This window comes from Eublepharis macularius, chromosome 11, assembly GCF_028583425.1.
Source record: "Eublepharis macularius isolate TG4126 chromosome 11, MPM_Emac_v1.0, whole genome shotgun sequence".
NCBI lineage: Eukaryota > Metazoa > Chordata > Lepidosauria > Squamata > Eublepharidae > Eublepharis > Eublepharis macularius.
In genome coordinates, this window is record NC_072800.1 from 25,221,264 (window position 1) to 25,240,640 (window position 19,377).

The 19,377-nt window shown below is 42.9% G+C and overlaps 1 protein-coding gene across 1 annotated transcript in view; it reads left to right on the top strand.

Moving 5' to 3' along the window:
• Nucleotides 1–19,377, top strand: part of AMPH (amphiphysin) — a 138,194-nt gene that overhangs the window by 103,084 nt on the left and 15,733 nt on the right. The window contains exons 13-18 of the mRNA XM_054991453.1: nt 284–307; nt 5,773–5,796; nt 6,038–6,541; nt 8,273–8,305; nt 10,998–11,048; nt 12,254–12,388. Coding sequence (XP_054847428.1) covers nt 284–307; nt 5,773–5,796; nt 6,038–6,541; nt 8,273–8,305; nt 10,998–11,048; nt 12,254–12,388 — 771 coding nt within the window. The remainder of the gene's footprint in view (nt 1–283; nt 308–5,772; nt 5,797–6,037; nt 6,542–8,272; nt 8,306–10,997; nt 11,049–12,253; nt 12,389–19,377) is intronic.

Below are 19,377 nucleotides of genomic sequence, written 5' to 3' on the forward strand. Positions count from 1 at the left end.
TCCATTTCAGCTGGGCTCACACAGGCAAACCTCTGAGTAGATTATGCCTTAACAGCAAAGTCGGAAGAATCCCTTTTTTCCTAGTGCTTTGGCATCAGCGGGCAGAACAAATAGGTTGAGATTTGGGAAATGTAAAAGCCATTGTCCCATCTCCTTAAAGTATGCTTAACCAAACTCTGCCTGGCAAATGAATAATCATGCTACCATCTAATTATGCTTTTCAGCCCATAGAAAAGTGTGCAAATGAGGTTTTCAACACTGTCCTTCTTTCCCTTCTTCTCAGACGCTACCTTGGGATCTATGGACGGTAAGGTGGCTTTGTCTGTTTGCATGGTGTGTGTTTGTGGTTTGTTTATATTGCATCTGCATAGTATCATCAGTGTGCAAAGTGTATTATGGAACAGTGAAAGCCAAAAAGGATGGGGCTGTGTCCAAAGTCATTTGTAATCTGCAAATGGCTTAGGACAGGGCCTCATCCAAATTTTGACAGGGGAAGGGTTGAAAGCGAGGGGAAGGGTAGCCAGGGTCAGATATGTATCAGTACATGCATGAGTTTTTAGATTAAGCCAGGTGCTTCCTGGTAAATATTTTCTGTACCTGTACTTTTCCTAACCACCTGAAAGTTCTGAAATCAAATGAAATATGTGTCCAAAAGAAATTGACCTCCTGTATGTAATGTAGTGGGTACCATGGCACCCACTAGTGTGTTCCCTCCAACCCACTTGCTTCTTCCCCAAAGCCAAGGTCCAATCCTGGCTTTTTTCACTTATTGGAGTGAAAGATGGTTTGGAAGAAGTCAAGAGACATCACCACCGTGTCTGCAGGAAGAACCCAGTTGGAAACAGCTGCCTCTGCTTGGTTTGGAACAGCCTAAAATTTTGTGGAACTTCCCAATGTTTTATAATGGGACCCAGCCCCTATGATGACCCCCATGGCAGCTATTTTGTTATAGTGCCCATTACTTGTTCTAAAATTCTGAAAGCATCCACAGTGTCAAGAAGTTTACCAAGCTATGCAAGATTAATTAACCAGGATAACACAAAAGCATTTCTGTGACCCACCCCTTAAAAAGCTAGTTATCCAGAATACGCTTTGGTACATAAAAGGTTTGTGTGATTATTAAAAGAGATAAAAAGTAAATAATCTGGTAGCACCTTTAAGACTAACCAACTTTATTGTAGCGTAAGCTTTCGAGAACCACAGCTTTCTTCGTCAGATGCATGGAGGATATGATGAAACTGGCCAGAGATATATAGGTGGTGAGGAGAGGGAGAAGAAGGTGCAGGGAGTGAGGGCCCTGTAAATGTAAATCAGTTGGTAATCAGTAGATAAATCAAATCCAAGTCTGACTGAGTCGTTCTACAGAAACATTTCAAAAACAAAATCCAACGAGAAGCTGGATTGGAATTCGTATGTAAATTTGACTCCGTCAGACTTGGATTGAATAGAGACTCTGGATGGTTATCTCATTACCAGAAGTAACTGCCTTCAGACATTCCATTCAGATGCAGCAATGGACAGAAGAGGTCACACCCAGCTTGGATTGCGCACTGCACCTCTTTCATGACTTTTGCAACTGATTTACATTTACATGGCCCTCCCTCCCTGCACCCCTCCCCCCTCCCCTTACCACCTATATATCTCTGGCCAGTTTCATCATACCCTCCATGCATCTGACAAAGCGAGCTGTGGCTCTCGAAAGCTTATGCTACAATAAAGTTGGTTAGTCTTAAAGATGCTACTGGACTGTTTACTATTTTGCAACTACAGTCTAACATGGCTAACTCCTCTGGATCTATTAAAAGAGAGAGAGAGATGGCAGAAACTGGGCAGGGGTGGTGGTAGAGTACAGCCATAGCCATAAGCCATGCAGTTTTGCTGAGATTTATCACCCTTGTTAATGCAAGGATCAATACATATATATTCAAGATTATGCTGAATGAAATATCTGAGGCTTATTCTGGGGACTTTGATGAACACAAAATACTGAATCAGACCATTGTTCCATCAAGGTCAGTATTGTCTGCTCAGACTTTCAGTGGCTCTCCAGAGCAGTGAACAAAGTCAGTGTTATTATTATCCCTACAATACAGCTGGGGAACTGGCGCTGAGAGGAGTGGCTTACCCAAGGCCACCTGCTGACCTTATAGCAGCAGTGAGATTCGAACCAGAGTGCTGATTTACAGCCTGGCCACTTAACCTTCATCTAAGGCTAAACAGAAATCTTGTTTTCAACTGTTCATAGGTGAATTCAGAATAAAAACACTGGTATTTCTTTCTATAAAGATTTAGCATGTTAAATAAAAAATGAAAAAAGAAAAGGGAGATGCCATGGGCTAGTGAAACGGGTGTAAGTGGTTTCTTTCATTGCCAAGGACTTCTGTTTGCTTTTGTCCCGTTTTCCTCAGTGCAATTAAACCTACTTTCCTCTGCGGTTTGGAAACAGCACAGATGCCCTCTGAAAAGTTTATATAAGCCCGGCCTCGTCATAGGCATCCTGCAAAGTCTTTGAGGAGATCTCAAGGTCTCTTCAAGCAGGCAGAGAAGATAAATAGGCTTTGAATGACTTGAGAACAAAAATAGGCTAGTCTAGCAGGAATGGGAATTGGTTGTCTCTGATGGAAGAAAAGAACACCTGTGAACAGCAGGAGCATCACAAGGTGTTGGTTAGGAGAAGACTAAGATACAGGTAGGGAGGAATTGAGGTCACCTTCTCAAGGGTCATGATAATGGAATCAGTGGCCTGTTGCTACAAGTGGTTATTTGGGGTGTAATGGAGCTTGCACAACTTGTGAAAGGTAAATGGAGAGAACTCTACAACCCCACCGGTCTGACATTGAAAGAGATATAGTCCCTGCATTGAAAGTGGTATAATTTAAGCATAGTGCTACCATCTGAATTCCCATTGCAATTGTCCACAGATAAACTTGTGTGATTATAGCTCTGAAAACCATGACATTAAATATTGTGATTCCCCCCAAATCTGGGCGTGTACCATTGCACTTGTAACATTTAAGTGAAAGAAAACAGTGGAATGTGAGAAAGCAGCCCAGTTGGTGATGAGTGCCTTTGTCCTGTTCCATTGCTGCCTTTGTGCTGCTGACTCAGACATCAACTACAGCAGGAAGTCAACTCCTATTCAGAGGTCCCTCTCCCCACTGTGTGCCAAAATGACAGTAGCAGAGATGGGCATGAAATGAACCACAGAACAAAATTCCGTATGGAATGGCTGGTTCGTTTGCACCTATGGGACGCATGTTTATGGAACAAATGAATTTTTCCAGCCGTTCCATGGCCGGTTTGGAGTTTCACAGACCCCGCGCCGGTTTCAGCCCATCGGCTGAACCCAGAACGGGGTCTGTGAAACTGACAGCCCCTGCACAGGAGAAAGGGACTGTCAGTTTCACAGACCCCGCACTGGGTTCAAGTGTGGGGTCTGTGAAATGACAGCCTCACGAACCATGAACCAGGAAAAGGTTGGAAGTTCATGGTTCGTGGAATGCGACGAACCACGAATCGCGTGGTTCGGGGTTTTTTTGGTTCGTGCCCATGTCTAGACAGTAGCATCCAAACCCTGGGGAGTAAAGGACCCTATTCTGACAGCTTTTAGAGAAATCTCTCAGAACTCTGAAGATACTTCCCATTAATTCAGGTGTCAAAATTTCACATTTGTGTGGCATGAATACTTGGTAGGTGTGGTGTGTGTAGAACAAGAGGTTGGATCCAGTGATCGACTCACATGAGGAATGCAGATCATCTTGCTTTCTCCTCCCTGCCAGCAGCTCCTTCTGTCTCTGGGAAAACTAATTGTTGAGGCTGCAGGATCTGTGTGGGTCAGCAGGCTGTAAAGACGAGTTACTTTCTCAGGGTCAGAAGGGACTGCTGGGGGGGGGGAGGTAAAGTGGGGAAGATCCAGAAGGCACTGGCAGATCGCTGGATCCAACCCACCTACTGCGCAGTCCATGCATGTTCACAACAGTGATTCCTGCTACATACCATGAAGCTTATTTCCAAATAAGGGCATAAGGTTTCAGCATTAGGTTGATTCAGACATGCATGATATTGGTCAACTTCCAAATAAAACATGGCTGATCTACATTATTAAGTATTTTTCCATGAAATATTAAATGTTTTAGAAGAAAAATCAGTACACAAGAGATCAGTACATTCTACTTGTTCAGAATTTTGCAGCTCTGTGTTTGCGTGTGTGTGTTTATGCAATCAAATCACAGCTGATTTATCCCATAAGGTTTTCAAGGCAAGAGACATTCACAGGAAGTTTGGCATTTCCTGCCTCTGTCTAGCAATGCTGGCCTTCCTTGGTGGTCTCCCATCCAATTACTGACCAGGGTTGATCTTGCTTAGCTTCTGAGTTTTGACAAGATCTGGCTCCTTGGAACATCCAAGTCAGGGGTTATGCTTATGATATTGCACTAATTGTACTACTAATAGCTTAATTTGTTGTTGAATTATATCTGGGTCATTTTTTCTATCAATGTTGAAAGGATTAATAAATGCAGTCAATCTGTTAATGAATTGATTCCAGATTGGGAACATGGTATTATAACTGGAGCTGGCCATTGAATAAAGGTGTCCATGGTCTGCCAATCGATGACCTGAACCTCTTGTCATTCAAGCATTATGATTAAGGCTGGAAATGGACATTATTTTCAGAGGTCTCTTCAAATAGCTGGTCATTTCTTGTGGCTTCTCATTCCACTTTGGCCTGATAAACATATTTTGCAAGAGCTTTCTATACTTTCCAAAATCTGTTTTGAGTTGAAGCAAAGCAAAAGAGTGTGTGCACCAAGCTTCTGTCAAACCAAGATAAGCTATCAGAAATACTGTTTGGCTCCAGCCATGGATGAGGGATCCACACTTGAAATCCTTGAGTTAGCTTGCGGAGAGAAGCTGTTATTTTATTGAAGGTGCTCAGGATCTTTGCTCTGCTGACGATTAGTTGATTGAATAAGCAGTCAACCTTAATTCTTGACTGTACTTAATAATCTAGACAGGTTCTTTAATTTATCACGTACTCTGAGTTTCCTCCAAGATGAACATTCTATAGTATATAGGGCTATTCCATTTATTCCTCATAACCATTTTTTAGTAACTGACAGATAAAGACGTAGGATCACATAGTGAACTCCCTGACTTACCTGCTCGTACCACTCTTATCTGCTATGCCATGCTGGTTCTCTCTTGCATTGCATCCTGTAGAATAGTTCCAAATGAATGCATTGGTGGGTGATTGGCACTCTAAATTCCAGAGGCTATCACCTGCAAAATCAGAGCTAAAGGACCAAGTCCTGTGTAAGTTTCACTAGGATCAAGGAGGCTTACTCCCTGGTAAATGTTCCTCAGTACACCCTTAGCAGCTGCTGTTGCATCAAAATCACTATGAGTGATTCCGCACACGTTGGATAATGCACTTCCAATCCTCTTTATAGATCATTTGGAACGGATTTTTTTGTGTGCGGAACAAAAAATCCACCTCAAACGATTGATAAAGTGCATTGAAAGTGCCTTATCCGACGTGTGCGGAATCAGCCTGTATGGTAGCTTGAAATCCTTTCTAAATTGGTGACTGGAAAGTCATATAAAGACACATTTAGAGGAGATTCAACCTGGTAAAATTTAATGGTTCTCCTTAATCAGGCACAGATAATGATTTCTTGTCTCAGGGGGCTTTTTTTCCAGTGTCATGATGTCATGCCCTTGAATGTGATGAACTTGATCTGTGTTGTATTGATATGGCTTTCTTCCACACAGACAAGCAACGAACTGGTGCAGCCGGTAAGCAGAGCTTCTCTATTTCATCTGCGAAAGCTGCACGTTAGATTTGTAGCTACCATCTCCAAATACACATTATTCCCCAAACGTCACAAGTTGCATTAATTCCTTATTTTAGTTGTATTTTGTTCTTAAACGTAAGATTGCCTCAATAAAATATTGAATGTTATGTTTTCTCATCAAGACCATCTTTATCTTTTTCATCTTGTTTTTTTTTCCCCTTTACTTTTCTGCCTACCCAAAGCCTGATTCTTCAAAAAGTCTTTCCCAATGTAACCTGGTCATGGAGAAAAACCCAAGCAATGGGTCAACAGAAGATGGTAACAGGCCCCAAACTGATCTAGGTTCCCTAGGTGGTAGTGCAGCCAGTGAAAGCCAGGAAAGAGGAGCAGGTGTCTCTTTACCTTTCTCCGAGGCAGAACAGATTTCTTCAGAATCGCCTGTTGCACGGGCTCCGTCTACTTGGCCTGAAATTGGTGAGCAAGATGATGGCGCATCTTGGTTGAGCTCCGTAGATGAAAGCCAGACGACTTTTCCAGACATTTACTTGGAATCAAGCTACATCGTGGAAAGCAGCACAGATTTGGTGGAGGATCACCCGCCTTTAGTGATCGAAACTTTGGCTCAGTGTCCTGCAGTGGTAATGGATAGCTTTTTGGATGGAGCCCTGAGTAGTGTGGAAAAGGCAGAAGATGAGAAAAGGAAAACAGAAGAGTCTTTGTGGGCAAGTGTGGAACCATCTGAAAAGGTAGAAACCAGAGCTATTAACTTCAAGGAACTAAACCACGCAGAGGAGTTTGAAGAGAGAGATTGTCACAGTAAAGAAAACAGTGAAACAGAGCATCTTGAGGCCTTAGCAAAAAGAGACCCTAAACTCCTTAAAAAAACGGAGGTAGAAATTTTAAGGGATTCAGAATATAGTAATGGGCAACCAGTGATAACTAGTGACAGTTACCTTGAAGAATTTAATCTAAAATTTAATGGGGAAGCTAGGATTCAAGAGACAGGTGAAAATGATACTATGGATATAGTGAACCCAGATTTGGGGTATGAGATTAGCAATTGCACAAATGTAGAATTCAGTAAATTGGAACTTGAGAATGATTTAGGCTCCTGGAATCAGAACCATGGAACAGAATGTTTGGATGACTTACCCTTTGCAGGGAGTATGGCCACAAAATGCGCAATAGAAAGAGAAATGAGAAATCTTACAGAATTAGCTGACCTAAATGTCAGAAACAAAACAACGGCAGAGGTTGGAAAACCTGTGTATGTTGATGAGTTGCACAGGGCAGAAGAACCTGGTAAAGAAATTGAAGACTGTAGCTACAGCATCCCTCAAAATAATGTTGGTGAATATCAAGCTTCCTTTATATCCTTTGAAATGGATGTGGTTCCACAGCCTGGGTCTCTTAACACAGCAAACCTCACTAATTATTGCCTAGGTAATGTGGAAGATACATTTGTAGATAGGGAAGCATTTTCCATGGTCGAAGAACTTGCTAACGTTAGTGTCCTTGAATCAATGGAAACAGATCCCTGGCAGGTCAATTGGGATCCAACAGTCAGTAATGATTCCTGCAGGGTTTGTAGCCAGACAAATGGCTGTGATAACTGGCCCTTCCCACCAAAACAAGATTTTGTGGATGAAAATATGGAGAGTACTTGGCCAGATTTTAACGATAAATGGTCATCCCAAGATTTGGGAGGTTTAGGTAACTGTTGGGGAGTTATGGATGTAAGATCAAGTCATCAACATGAGACGACACCTCTGAAACCAGGATCATCTGGACAACAGGCAAACATTAACAGCTGTGGCACACACAAAGAGATAGGGAGGCCGTTGGCTCTGTTCCAAATGGGAACTTCCAGAAACGCTAGCACCGAGAGCTCATCTAGCCCCAAAGACAATGAGACCAACAGTTCAGATTTATCTGAAGATGAAATTGCTAATCGGAGATATGGATTGTTGTACCAAGAAATTGAGGCTGATAAAGAAGAGGTACCTACCCCAGTGTGTAGCATAGTCTAGAAGTCAGAGTTCTGTAGGATTTATAGCCTTGTGTTTCATGAACAGTCCTCTTATATGTTCTCCCTACCTCCTTTTACTAACTTAGTGATCACACAGACATTCCAGATATGGTACAGTTCAGCCATAGATTGACCAAAAAGATATTGGCTGTTGCACACATATTCGGATCTCATTCTTGCATTTTCTAACATAATATAAACACCTCTAGTCTTTTCAAAATTTGAACATGAATCATTACCCTTTTCTCTCTTTTTTAAAAGCATACTAAATAGTTTTGTGCTGTTTGTCAGAATTTTCACTTTCACTTTGGATTGTTTTCATTTTTTTTTAAAAAGTGTGTATCTTGTAATGTGCAAGCAAGATATTTGTGAAACCTGATTTAGGTTTTGATTGTTGATTTAATACTAAAAATGATTTTCCCTCCCTCTCATTTCTGATTTTGCTTAGGCGTCTAGCAGTACTTTTAATGGATTCACACAGGTAAGAGATAGCATCTTATTTGAAGGGTACCATTTCTTGTCTGGACCTGAGAGGGCATTCAGAGTTTCCCTGCTCCGGAATTTTGAGAAATAAAGGATAAACAATTTGCACCTAACAAATCAAAAGCCCTGGACATATGACATATTTGTGTGCATGCAGTGCTTGCATAGACAGCAGCAGGATTGCACCTGTTGGCCCTGACCTTCCCCCATTTACACAGATGCATTTGGGGCAGGGCTTTTTTTCTGCTGGAACGCGGGGGAATGGAGTTCCGGAACCTCTTGAAAATGGTCACATGGCTGGTGGCCCCGCCCCCTGATCTCCAGACAGGGGAGTTTAGATTGTCCTCCGCGCCAGCGATGCAGAGGGCAATCTCAACTCCCCTCTGTCTGGAGATCAGGGGGGCGGGGCCACCAGCCATGTGACCATTTTCTCTGAGGGCAACCCACTGAGTTCCACCACCTCTTTTCCCAGAAAAAAAGCCCTGATTTGGGGTATGCTTATAGATCCAGTTGGAGGCCACAAATATCTATCCAGAATAGGTATTTCAGTTTGCTGGATGCAAAGCTGCCTTTGAAGACTGTCTGGAAACTTCACTTGGTACAACCAGGGTGCCTAGATTGTTTGCAGGTCTGAGTTAAAGAGGACATACCTCAGCAGGCTTAAAAGGCTTACATGGGCTGCCACTGTGCTTCTGGGCCCAGTTCAAACTACTGATTGTTACCAGTAAAGCCCTGAACAGTTTGGAGCCAAGACCTTTGAAGACCTCGGAGGCCCTGCTCAGGCTGTCTCCATTGTCAGAGGTATGATGGGTAAGGACAAAGACAGATACTCTTCTGCTGTAAAATCAAAAAGAGTCCAGTAGCACCTTTAAGACTAACCAATTTTATTTTATTGTAGCATAAGCTTTCGAGAATCAAGTTCTCTTCATCAGATGCCTGATCCGAACTGGTCAAATACAGAAGAGGAGGGGAGGGGAAAGAACAGGACATATATCACAAGAAGACAGAATGCAATTAGTGTGAAGGCAATCAAAACATTCCTTTGCTTGTAAATGTAAACATCTCCTTTTGGTGTGGAGTCAGTTTGCCGCAGTGAAGGTATACAATTCCTATGTAGTATAAGCCCTCGATAACCACAGCTCTCCCTGCCAGCTGCATCTGACAAAGAGAACTGTGGTCCCCGAAAGCCCACAGGCACTCAGGCTGAGATAATTGACAAACAAAGCCCACACCAGGCGTCTCTGGGCTCCCCCAGACCACGCCTCTGTAAAGGAAATCTGTTACCTGTGATAATGTGATAACCATTCATAGTCTCTATTCAGTCCCAGCTTGACAGAGTCAAATTTGCATATGAATTCCAATTCAGCAGCCTCCCGTTGGATTTTGTTTTTGAAGGGTTTCTGTTGAACCACAGCGACTTTTAAGTCTTTGGTGGAATGTCCTGGTAGATTGAAGTGTTCTCCCACTGGTTTTTGGACGTTTCCATTTCTAATGTCAGATTTGTGTCCATTTATTCTTTTGCGTAGAGGTTGGCTGGTTTGTCCAATGTACAGAGCAGAAGGACATTGTTGGCACATGAGGGCATATATCAGATTGGAGGATGAGCAGCTGTAAGAGCCAGAGATATGTCCTGTTCTTTCCCCTCCCCTCCTCTTCTGTATTTGACCAGTTCGGATCAGGCATCTGATGAAGAGAACTTGATTCTCGAAAGCTTATGCTACAATAAAATAAAATTGGTTAGTCTTAAAGGTGCTACTGGACTCTTTTTGATTTTGCTACTACAGACTAACACGGCTAACTCCTCTGGACCTATGACTCTTCTGCTGTGGCTCCTTGGTGCTGGAATTCCATCTCCACAAGGATTTACCTGGTACCTTGCCTGTTGAGTTTACCATACCAGGAGCAAATATTTTTATTTTCCTGGGCTTTTCATTGGTTTGGTATTGTATTTTTTTCCTCTTGCTTTCCTGAAAATGATTATTCTGGACTGGTTTCATTTTGGGGGCCCATTCATTGTTTTTATTGTCCCCTTTGGTTTTCTGGCTTTGAGATGATGTCTGAAAGCTGCCTCAGAAGCTTTGCTGATGGGTGTAGGGTCTAAATGTCTCGCATACATATTGTATGTACAAGGCAAAGGCTGTTCTAAATTGTTGTGGGGATAAAACAGAGGACAGGAGGACGTATGCTGGTTTGAATGAAGTAAATGAATAAATTACTAAAATTTAACGCCTTTGGGATGATAATATTCCATAAGAGGTAACATTATCCCAGTTCTCTGTTTAACAAATAACTTGAATGGATCTGTTCAGCCCAGCATGGTATTGTGGCTCCACTGAAATCATTAGCAAGAGTGCTGTTGATTCCTGTATGATAGGTTTTGTCCCGGAAATGATTTAATCACAGCAAAAGTGTTACTGATCTGAGTTATTTCTCAGAAAATAAGAAAAAGAATTGTTCAAAGGGGAAAAAATCTATCCCACATCTGGGATGTGTAGTTATGTGGAGCAGTCCCTGATCAGGTGTTCTTTTATTCCAGAATTACGATAAGACGTGAAATTTATTTTCTGCATAATTTGCTAATGTCACTCAATATTTTTACACGGCATAATTGGGCTCTAGTAAATCTTATTCTTCCAAGCTTGCTCTTGATTCATTGTGTGTGCCTGTCTGTCTCATGTCTCCATGCTTAGGATACATCCCTGTTCTCACTGCAATCAAGTCAGAATGTGATAAACAACTTGGTAAGTTGTTGCTGCCGTACTGCTTATTTAAATGGGCCTAGCAGGAGGCTTTATTCTTCTGGGTTCCTTGCATCGCCATCCTATGCAGAGTTACTCCAGTCTAAGCACATTTTCAGTACTGCAGTCAATTTGCACAGGATTGCACTTGGTAGCTTCTTAACTGTAAGGACTTGGATTCGCTGACTTGCATTCTCTGTAACCACTGCCCTGTTCTCCTCCTGGAGTTTGGAAGATGGGAGTATGAGTGAGAGAAAGAAGTCCGTGTTCAAGAAACAGCACACAACAATGTGAAGATAAGTTAGTTCCATGCCAGGATGCAGATCATTAGGTCTGGGGCAAGGATGTTTGCTTCTTTTAACCAACTGCAGTTGTGTAGATCAATAGGAGTGTTGAACTTATTAAAGTGAAGAGTGCCTTTACGAACTCTTGTAAAGGTGAGTATGAAGGTGTTGAATTAAGACTTGGAGAGGTCTGTATTCAGTTCTCGGTTGAGCTCTGTGCCATTAATCTCCTTGCAAGGCAAGCCTGTTTTGTATACCACATCACTATGGAAGTTGCTTTGAGCATTCCAAAGAAGTAGAAAAACGAGGTGCAGGGGTGATCTATGCTGCTTCTCCCTCTGCTCCTGAGGGCCAAGCCACGTGTGGTTCTGGGGACTTTTAATCATTTCCTTTAGCTGCAGAAAGCAGCTACTGAAGTGGGGTCTGGTTGGGAGTTGTGATATGTTTAACCCTTGCCTCCCTCCTAGCTGCTTTAAGCCCTGGGATGGAAGAAAAGTGCAGTATGGATACCTGCCTTTTGTCTCTCCCAAAGCTTAAATCAGGTGGGGGCGGGAAATTTCCAGTTGGGGAAATAATCATTCTTGGACCCCCATTGCCATACATGATTTGGTCCTGAGATGGTCCTGAGATGATTTTCTTCCCCCGCCCCAAATAGGGGTTCAGCTGGTGTGGGGAAAGAGCATGCATCTCCTTCAGGGAGAAGGGCCCTTTTGGGGGAAAGCCCTGAAGCTTGTAGGAAAGAAATGCTAATCATTCACGCCCCCCCCCCTTTCTGTCACTTCTTTGGAACATCAACAACAGTGGCTTTAGTGGTAATAAATGTAGCACTGTGCTGATCCCAGTTCCACAGTTTTCTGGGTTCTTCAATGAATTTTGGTTATCTACCTTTTTGTTTACAATAAAAATGAACATAATTAACTAAAGGCTGAGGCAGAAGACGCTCCATCTTTAGACGTCCAAGCTGAGGAAGCCCTCAATGCCCCTGATGTGGCTGCCTCTGCTACTGAACCAGAAGCTGAGCCTGTTGTTGAGGCAGCTGAACCACCCACAGAAGCTGTGGTGAGTGAATGGTATCTCATGTGCCCTGGAACTAATCCGAGCCACCTCTCATCATTTGTGTCCTTGTCCCATTTCATCCATCTTCATTTTCATCTCATTTCGGGGTTGTAAGAACTGGTTAATGGCAGAAGACGGAGATGTTCCACCAGGCGTATGGTTGAGGCCATCAGGGTTTCCACCAAATGAGCCTCTCTCCTGGTCTCCTCTATGTCTGTAGAGGGTATTGACCATCTACCCCCCATATATGAGCGACCACGCATGGTTAAGCCGCACCTCCACCTCCATCAGATGTTATATGGTTTTTATACGGTGAGCAGGTGTGTTATTAGAAAGCTGTGTTAATTTATTGTGATTTTATCTTGTATATTTTATCTTCTGTTGTAACCCGCCCTGAGCCCTCTTGCGGGGAGGGTGGGATATAATAAATAATAATAATAATAAAGAAGTCCAGGCCCACCTTACCATGGGTTGTGGTGGGCTGGCCTTATATTAAGTTTTTTCTGTCTGAGGGTCATAAATAGTTGTGTACATAAATGATGGTGGCCCTGATCCAGCTATATTTTTTGCAGCAAGGTCCCAGATCATATAATGGATAGAGTCTGTGAATGTTCCTCTCGGAAATGCAAGGGGAAAACTTGATGCCTTCAGTTCCAGAGGCATCATTATTCAGATACACATCCGGATCACAGCTGCACCTCTCCTCCTTTGTTCATTTCTGGAAATGGCTGCTAAGGACACACTGCTCTTGATTGAACTGATGAACAATGAAAGGGGATTTCAGATGTGACACCAGCCATTTGTAGCTCTGCAGCACAGAGGGATTAGCCAGATATTAATCGAAACATGAACCAAAAATACCCTATTCTTTTTTACTATAAGTAAATACAAACTAAAAAACGAACAACTGAAATTATACTATCTGACTGTTGTCCCCAGCACCTTGTACTCTGGCTTAGAATCCAAGGTCAGTCTGTTGTTTTTGGTTTTGGAAGGCAGCTTTCACGCACATTGGATAATGCAAGAATTTGAAAAGAATTACTAAAGTGCATTGAAACTTCTCTATTCAGCATGAGTGAAAGCAACTTCAGTGGCCTATATGTAGTATACTTGTAGTGGCCTTTAATGCAATGGACCTACATTGGGAAAAGGACGAGTTTATGGTTTAAAATCACCATATGGTGATTGTTACTCTCTCATGATGAAACTTTTTTTCTGATTCACATTCTCTCTCTCTCTCGCTCTCTCTCGCTCTCGCTCTCTCTCACACACACACACACACTCATACATTAACCGATGACTCGGGCCTGGGCTAGACATGACTAAGTCTTTCCCTAGGGACTCGATTTTGCTCACATGGTGAGGGAAAATATGGAAAAATCCCAACTCTGAAAACTCAGGTAATGCTGAACTTTAAACTACTGCAATTTCAAGAATTACTAGCCTGGTCTAATTAAACATTGTTTAGGATAAGTACCGAGCATAGGGAGTGTTTTTACCTTTTCTTTGTATCCTCAGTCAGCTTGACGCTTGACCATACCGTGCATACTCTTTTTTTATTTTTGTTTATTAAACTTCCTTACATGAGATGGTAACAAGGGGCCATAGCTCAGTAGGAGAGCATCTGCTTTGCATGCAGATCACAGGCTGAGTCCTTGGCATCTTCCGTGCAAAAGATCAGGAAGAAGATGCCGTAGAAGATCTCAGCCTGAAACCCCAGAAGGCTACTGCAAATCACAGTAGCCAGGGGTCATTTTGTAGTAAAAGAGCTGGAGGAACTCATTAGCATAGCTCATTAGCATATGCCACGCCCCTTGACATCACCGGAAGTGTGTCATTGGAATAACTGGTTTGCATATGCCACACCCCTTGACATCACCTATCCTGGCTGTTTTGGACCCAATCCTGGCCATTTGTCAGATCTGTGGCTAAATAATAGTTGTATCCAGACTACCTTCTGCAATCAGACAAGAGTCCGTTGTTTTCAAAAGATTTACTGAAAAAGGCAACCATTATAGTCCACTGGCCCAGATGCAATATCTGGGCTGGTACACGTGTATTGTTACGAATGAGAGGCAACGAATACAGTACAAAGTATCAAGACTCAGTAGGCCCAGCCTCCCCCCATAGTTCTCAAAACAATCCCTTTGAAGCTGAGAAAGTGAAAGTTTCCCAGGACTGGAAAAGCTGTAGCCAAAACATTCTTCTTCTGAGAGATAGCTGCTAGGGAACATCTTGGCACCTGTGAAGAAAGCACTCAGAACACTAAAAGAATTAAAATGGAGTCTCTTTGGTTACAATATATAGGGAAGCATTCTGAACCTGACACCATTCAGGGCCAAAATTGGGCCTAAAATGGCAAAAGGGGCTGAAAATGGCCAAAAAGGGGCCCAAAATGGTCAGGATTGGGCCACTGCTGAGTGGGAGAGTGATCCACCACCCATCAGAGGCCCAATCCGGGCTATTTCAGCCCCAAACCAGGCTGAAATGGGCCCAAAATGGCTGAGAGTTAGGTGGGTGGGGCCACCTGACGAGACCTCTTTGGGGAACTGCCAGAACTGCATTCCTGTGTGTTCCTCCTCGAAATGAGCCCGGACAGTAACAATAGTGACCTTGATGGACCAGTGGCCTCACTCTGTATAAGGCAGCTCCATGTGCATATGAGGTGACCGAATGCTGAGGGGATTAAAATAGGCTATACCACTGCAGGTGAGGGATTTTTTAAAATTCCCCTCACACTAATAGCTGCCTGTCAGTGGAAATCCAGCACCACATACAAATTGCTGGATGAGAATGTTTCTCCTTGATGTGTTAAATTGGCAGCGGCAGCAGTGTGTGTATGGGGGGGGGGGTATATGAAAAGACGTTAAGAATATGACCCCCCCCCGTGCAGTCTGAAGTGGCTCAGCCCATTCAGTCTCCTCATTTTGCTACGTGTACAGACCAAGTCTGAAGAACCTCAAGTGGTCATTTGTAGGTGTGAATTAATCCTCACAGGTAAAACTGCACAGACGGGATTTCCATAGTGCTTCAAGCAACATAGGCTGCTTCCACACACATTGGATAATGCACTTTCAATGCTCTTTGGTGATCATTTGGAACTGGGTTTTCGTGTGTGAAACGAAAATTCCACTTCCAAAGAATTGCTAAAGTGCCTTGAAAGTGCATTATCCAACTTGTGTGGAAACGGCCATCGTTTCAATTCCGCCTCATCAAAGACTCACCTGCTGCAAGTCATTGAGTGTAAAGAGAGCCTCTCTGAAAGCTCTTAAATAGAAAGGAGGTATTTTAAAGGGGGGGGGGAAGCTGTGCAGGTGGACATGTGAGCCTTTTAGTTAGATTTATATTTAACAGTGCTTTGAAGCACTTCCTCTAGACTAAAGATAAATATAATACATTGACGAGAAAGCTTTGCTGTGGGAGAATGACCGAGGAAGTCAGCCTTTTGTAAGAATCTAAAGTGAGACTCGTGCCGCTGGGAATCAAAGCAAACTTCTGCCGTCCCTCATCAAGATGGAGGAGTGAGGAACATTGACCTGCAAAATATAAGACAATTGGGGAGCTGTTGACCTGAATATGAAATATTTTTATCCACACACAGGCCACCCAAAGTGACTGCCTAAAAGCTGGTATCTAACACTATTTTCCATCAAAAAATGTGTGTGTCTAGTCTCCTGAAGTTTATCCATTGCAGCAGCAGGAATTTCAGTGTTTCATATCTGGAAGAGGAAAGTCCAATGGATTCCTCAGTGGAGTTACACTGTTCTAAGTCTGTTGAAGTCAAGGAGCCTAGCAGTGGGTAGTTCTGCTTAGAATGTCACTATTTGTCACACTCATTCATGCTTGGTGGGTCACATTAGAAAACACCGGAACAAAAGACGGCATCCGCCTACAATAACCAGCCTAGTGGAGTAGGAGCCACCCAGGACAGATCTGTTTTTTATATTGTCAAAGGCTTTCACGGCCGGAGAACGATGGTTGTTGTGGGTTTTCCGGGCTGTATTGCCGTGGTCTTGGCATTGTAGTTCCTGACGTTTCGCCAGCAGCTGTGGCTGGCATCTTCAGAGGTGTAGCACCAAAAGACAGAGATCTCTCAGTGTCACAGTGTGGAAAAGATGTTGGCAGGTCATTTGTATCTACTCAGGAGGGGTGGGGTTGGGGTTGGGGTGAGTCCTGAGTAGATATAAATGACCTGCCAACATCTTTTCCACACCGTGACACTGAGAGATCCCTGTCTTTCGGTGCTACACCTCTGAAGATGCCAGCCACAGCTGTTGGCGAAACGTCAGGAACTACAATGCCAGGACCATGGCTATACAGCCCGGAAAATCCACAACAACCATAGATCTGTTTTTATTTGGTTTTGGTTATTTAAATTGTATTGCTTACTGTGGTCTGGAAATTTCTGTAAGTTGCATTGGCTCTCTCAAGAGATGAGTAGCATAGAAATGCCTTAATAAATAAAATATCTAAATTAGGCTTGGAGGCAGGATCTTAAACTCCCTTGAATTAGAGATGATGTTCAAAGTCCCGTGTATGCTATTACTTGTGTACTTTGGGAACCCTTTGGTTCTCCTGCAGCTTTTCATGCTCCCAACAGAAAGAAACCTCTCTTGAAGACTGAAATGTAGTGGTTTGAGTAGGATCTGAGAGGCCCAGATTAAAATTGCCTCTCTGCCATGGAAATTCACTGGGTAACTTTGGGCCAATCACTCTCTCACATTCAGCCTACCACACAGGGTTGTTGTGAGAATAAAATGGAGGAAAGGCCAACTATGTCAGCCACTTTGGGTCCCCACTGGAGAAAGGCAGGATATAAATGAAGTAAATAATATATAAATAATAACAAAGCAGCAATTAGATGCAGCATGAAAAGATACAAGCTGGAGGAGAAAACTAGCCACTCCACCTCAGCTGTGGAAGTGCTCTCTGCTTGAACATGGAGCAGTGGTAATTTATTGGCTAATATTGCAGTGGTAATTTTAATGGCTAATATTGCAGTCAGATCAAGTAGCATTTGTACCACTTTGATTTACTCATTAATTATTATATGTATTTTTAACCTTGTCAATTGCTGGTTTGATGCACACATTAAAAATTCGAAGAATGTGCGCCACTAGGGTGGGCATATGGGCCAATTAATAGACATTAGATGTTCTCTGGCTGTAACATTTCCACTGGTTATGTTGTTAACTGTCTGAGCTGGTAGGTCAGTAAAAATAACGTGGGTTGGTCTAAACTTGCATTCTCTGCTTTTCAGTTCTTCGTATTTCGTCATGTCCTTTGTTAACCCTGGGCTACTCTTAGTGCATTTGAAGAATGTATGTGCTTTCTTCTTTCTGGAGAGTGTTTCACCTAAGGCAGAAGTCCTTAAAGTGCCCACAGTCAGTTTAATGACTATTTAATGCCAGTGGTGCTTTTGCTGGTTGTGTTGCTTTGATGATCTGAGTTGAAATTTAGTCGTTGTTAATATCTGTTGACACTATTCAGACATCTCTGGAAATTTTAAATAAGAGACTAGAAGATCATCCCATGGGGATAGTTCATGTCTAGACACTGCTGCTTGTACTGACAAGAGAGCTGGAGGAACATTTTAATTCTTGGTTTCTGACACCACAAATCTAAGAGTCTTTGCACTTTGACAAGGCTACAGACTTCCAGCAGAGTGAAAATTAATGTTCCTCTGTCACTGGGAATAAAAGCAAATGCTCCACCGCGGCCAGAGGATAGTGGAGTAGCTCATTAGTTTGGGAAACCTAGGAAGATTGAACTGTTGGAGATCTGTTGGCCAGAACATTGTAGGATTTTAAAAAAGACAAATCAGTACATTTCTGCTTAGCGTGGTATAGAATGTGTTAGAGCGAGTGTAAAACAACGCTGCGGAATAAACGCTGAGCTGATTAGAGAGGCAAAAGCTTTATTTGAGGAAGTTACATACTTGAGGGAAAGAGGGAGAGAGAGATCCTAGCTATCTGACTACATCTTGCAGAGAGAGAGAAGAAGTGTGGCAGGAGAAAGAAGAAGCAGGACATTGCCCTGGTTAACCCAATAGGAGACAAGACAAGGAAATGAGCCCCAGGAAACAAGAGAGGTGCTATTCTCACTGTCCTAACTAAGTGATCCTTGCTGCCCCCTGCATGGTAGGCTCTTCTTCCTTCTTGCTGCTGCAGTACACCAGACATTACTATTTCGAACAGAATGAACATTTGCTTTGATTTCAAGTTGACTAGAATAGGATTTTTTTCCTCTTCACACTAAGGCTGAAACTAGGCATTATGGGAGCTGGGTAGTTGTCACCAAAAATGGAGGCCTTGCTTCTCCACCTCCTTTCCCCCCAATAATATCTAGACCTACTAAACACATGGTAGGATGTTACCATGCTACAAATTTCCACACATGCTACAAGCAATGATCCAGCTCTTGGATGGGGAAACCCATGGCTGGTGACATCCATGTGTTGGGGTACACCAGCCATGAGTTTTCCCATCGAAGGGCTGGATAATTGCTTGTAGTGGTATGGAAACTTGTAGCATAGTAGCATCCTATCACGTGTTTAGTAGGTCTAGATATTATTGGGGGGAAAGGAAGTGCAGAAGCACCTCCATTTTGGGTGACAGCTACCCAGCACTCATAATTACCGAAGGGGGCAAGTAGGAGAAGCCATGAAGCTTTGGGCTCAGCTCTGACCACATCTACTTTAGATCTTGCAAAGATGCGTTTCTTGATATTTCTAAGAAATAATACCTCCGTTGGTTTGCTTCATGTAAATCAGCATCGTTCAGAGGCCTCCGCTCATGCACACTTTTTATATGAAACTGCCGCTTGTATTGTAAAGGTTTCCAGAGATGTATTTGTGCAATGAACAACTGGAAGAGTAAATAAGGATAGTCCAAGAAGTCAGTCGTGGCAACTCCAAAAAAGGGAATTAATAATATAAAAAAGAAGACTTACGTAACACTGTAATTTTTAATGGGATAAAGCTGTGAGGGGTT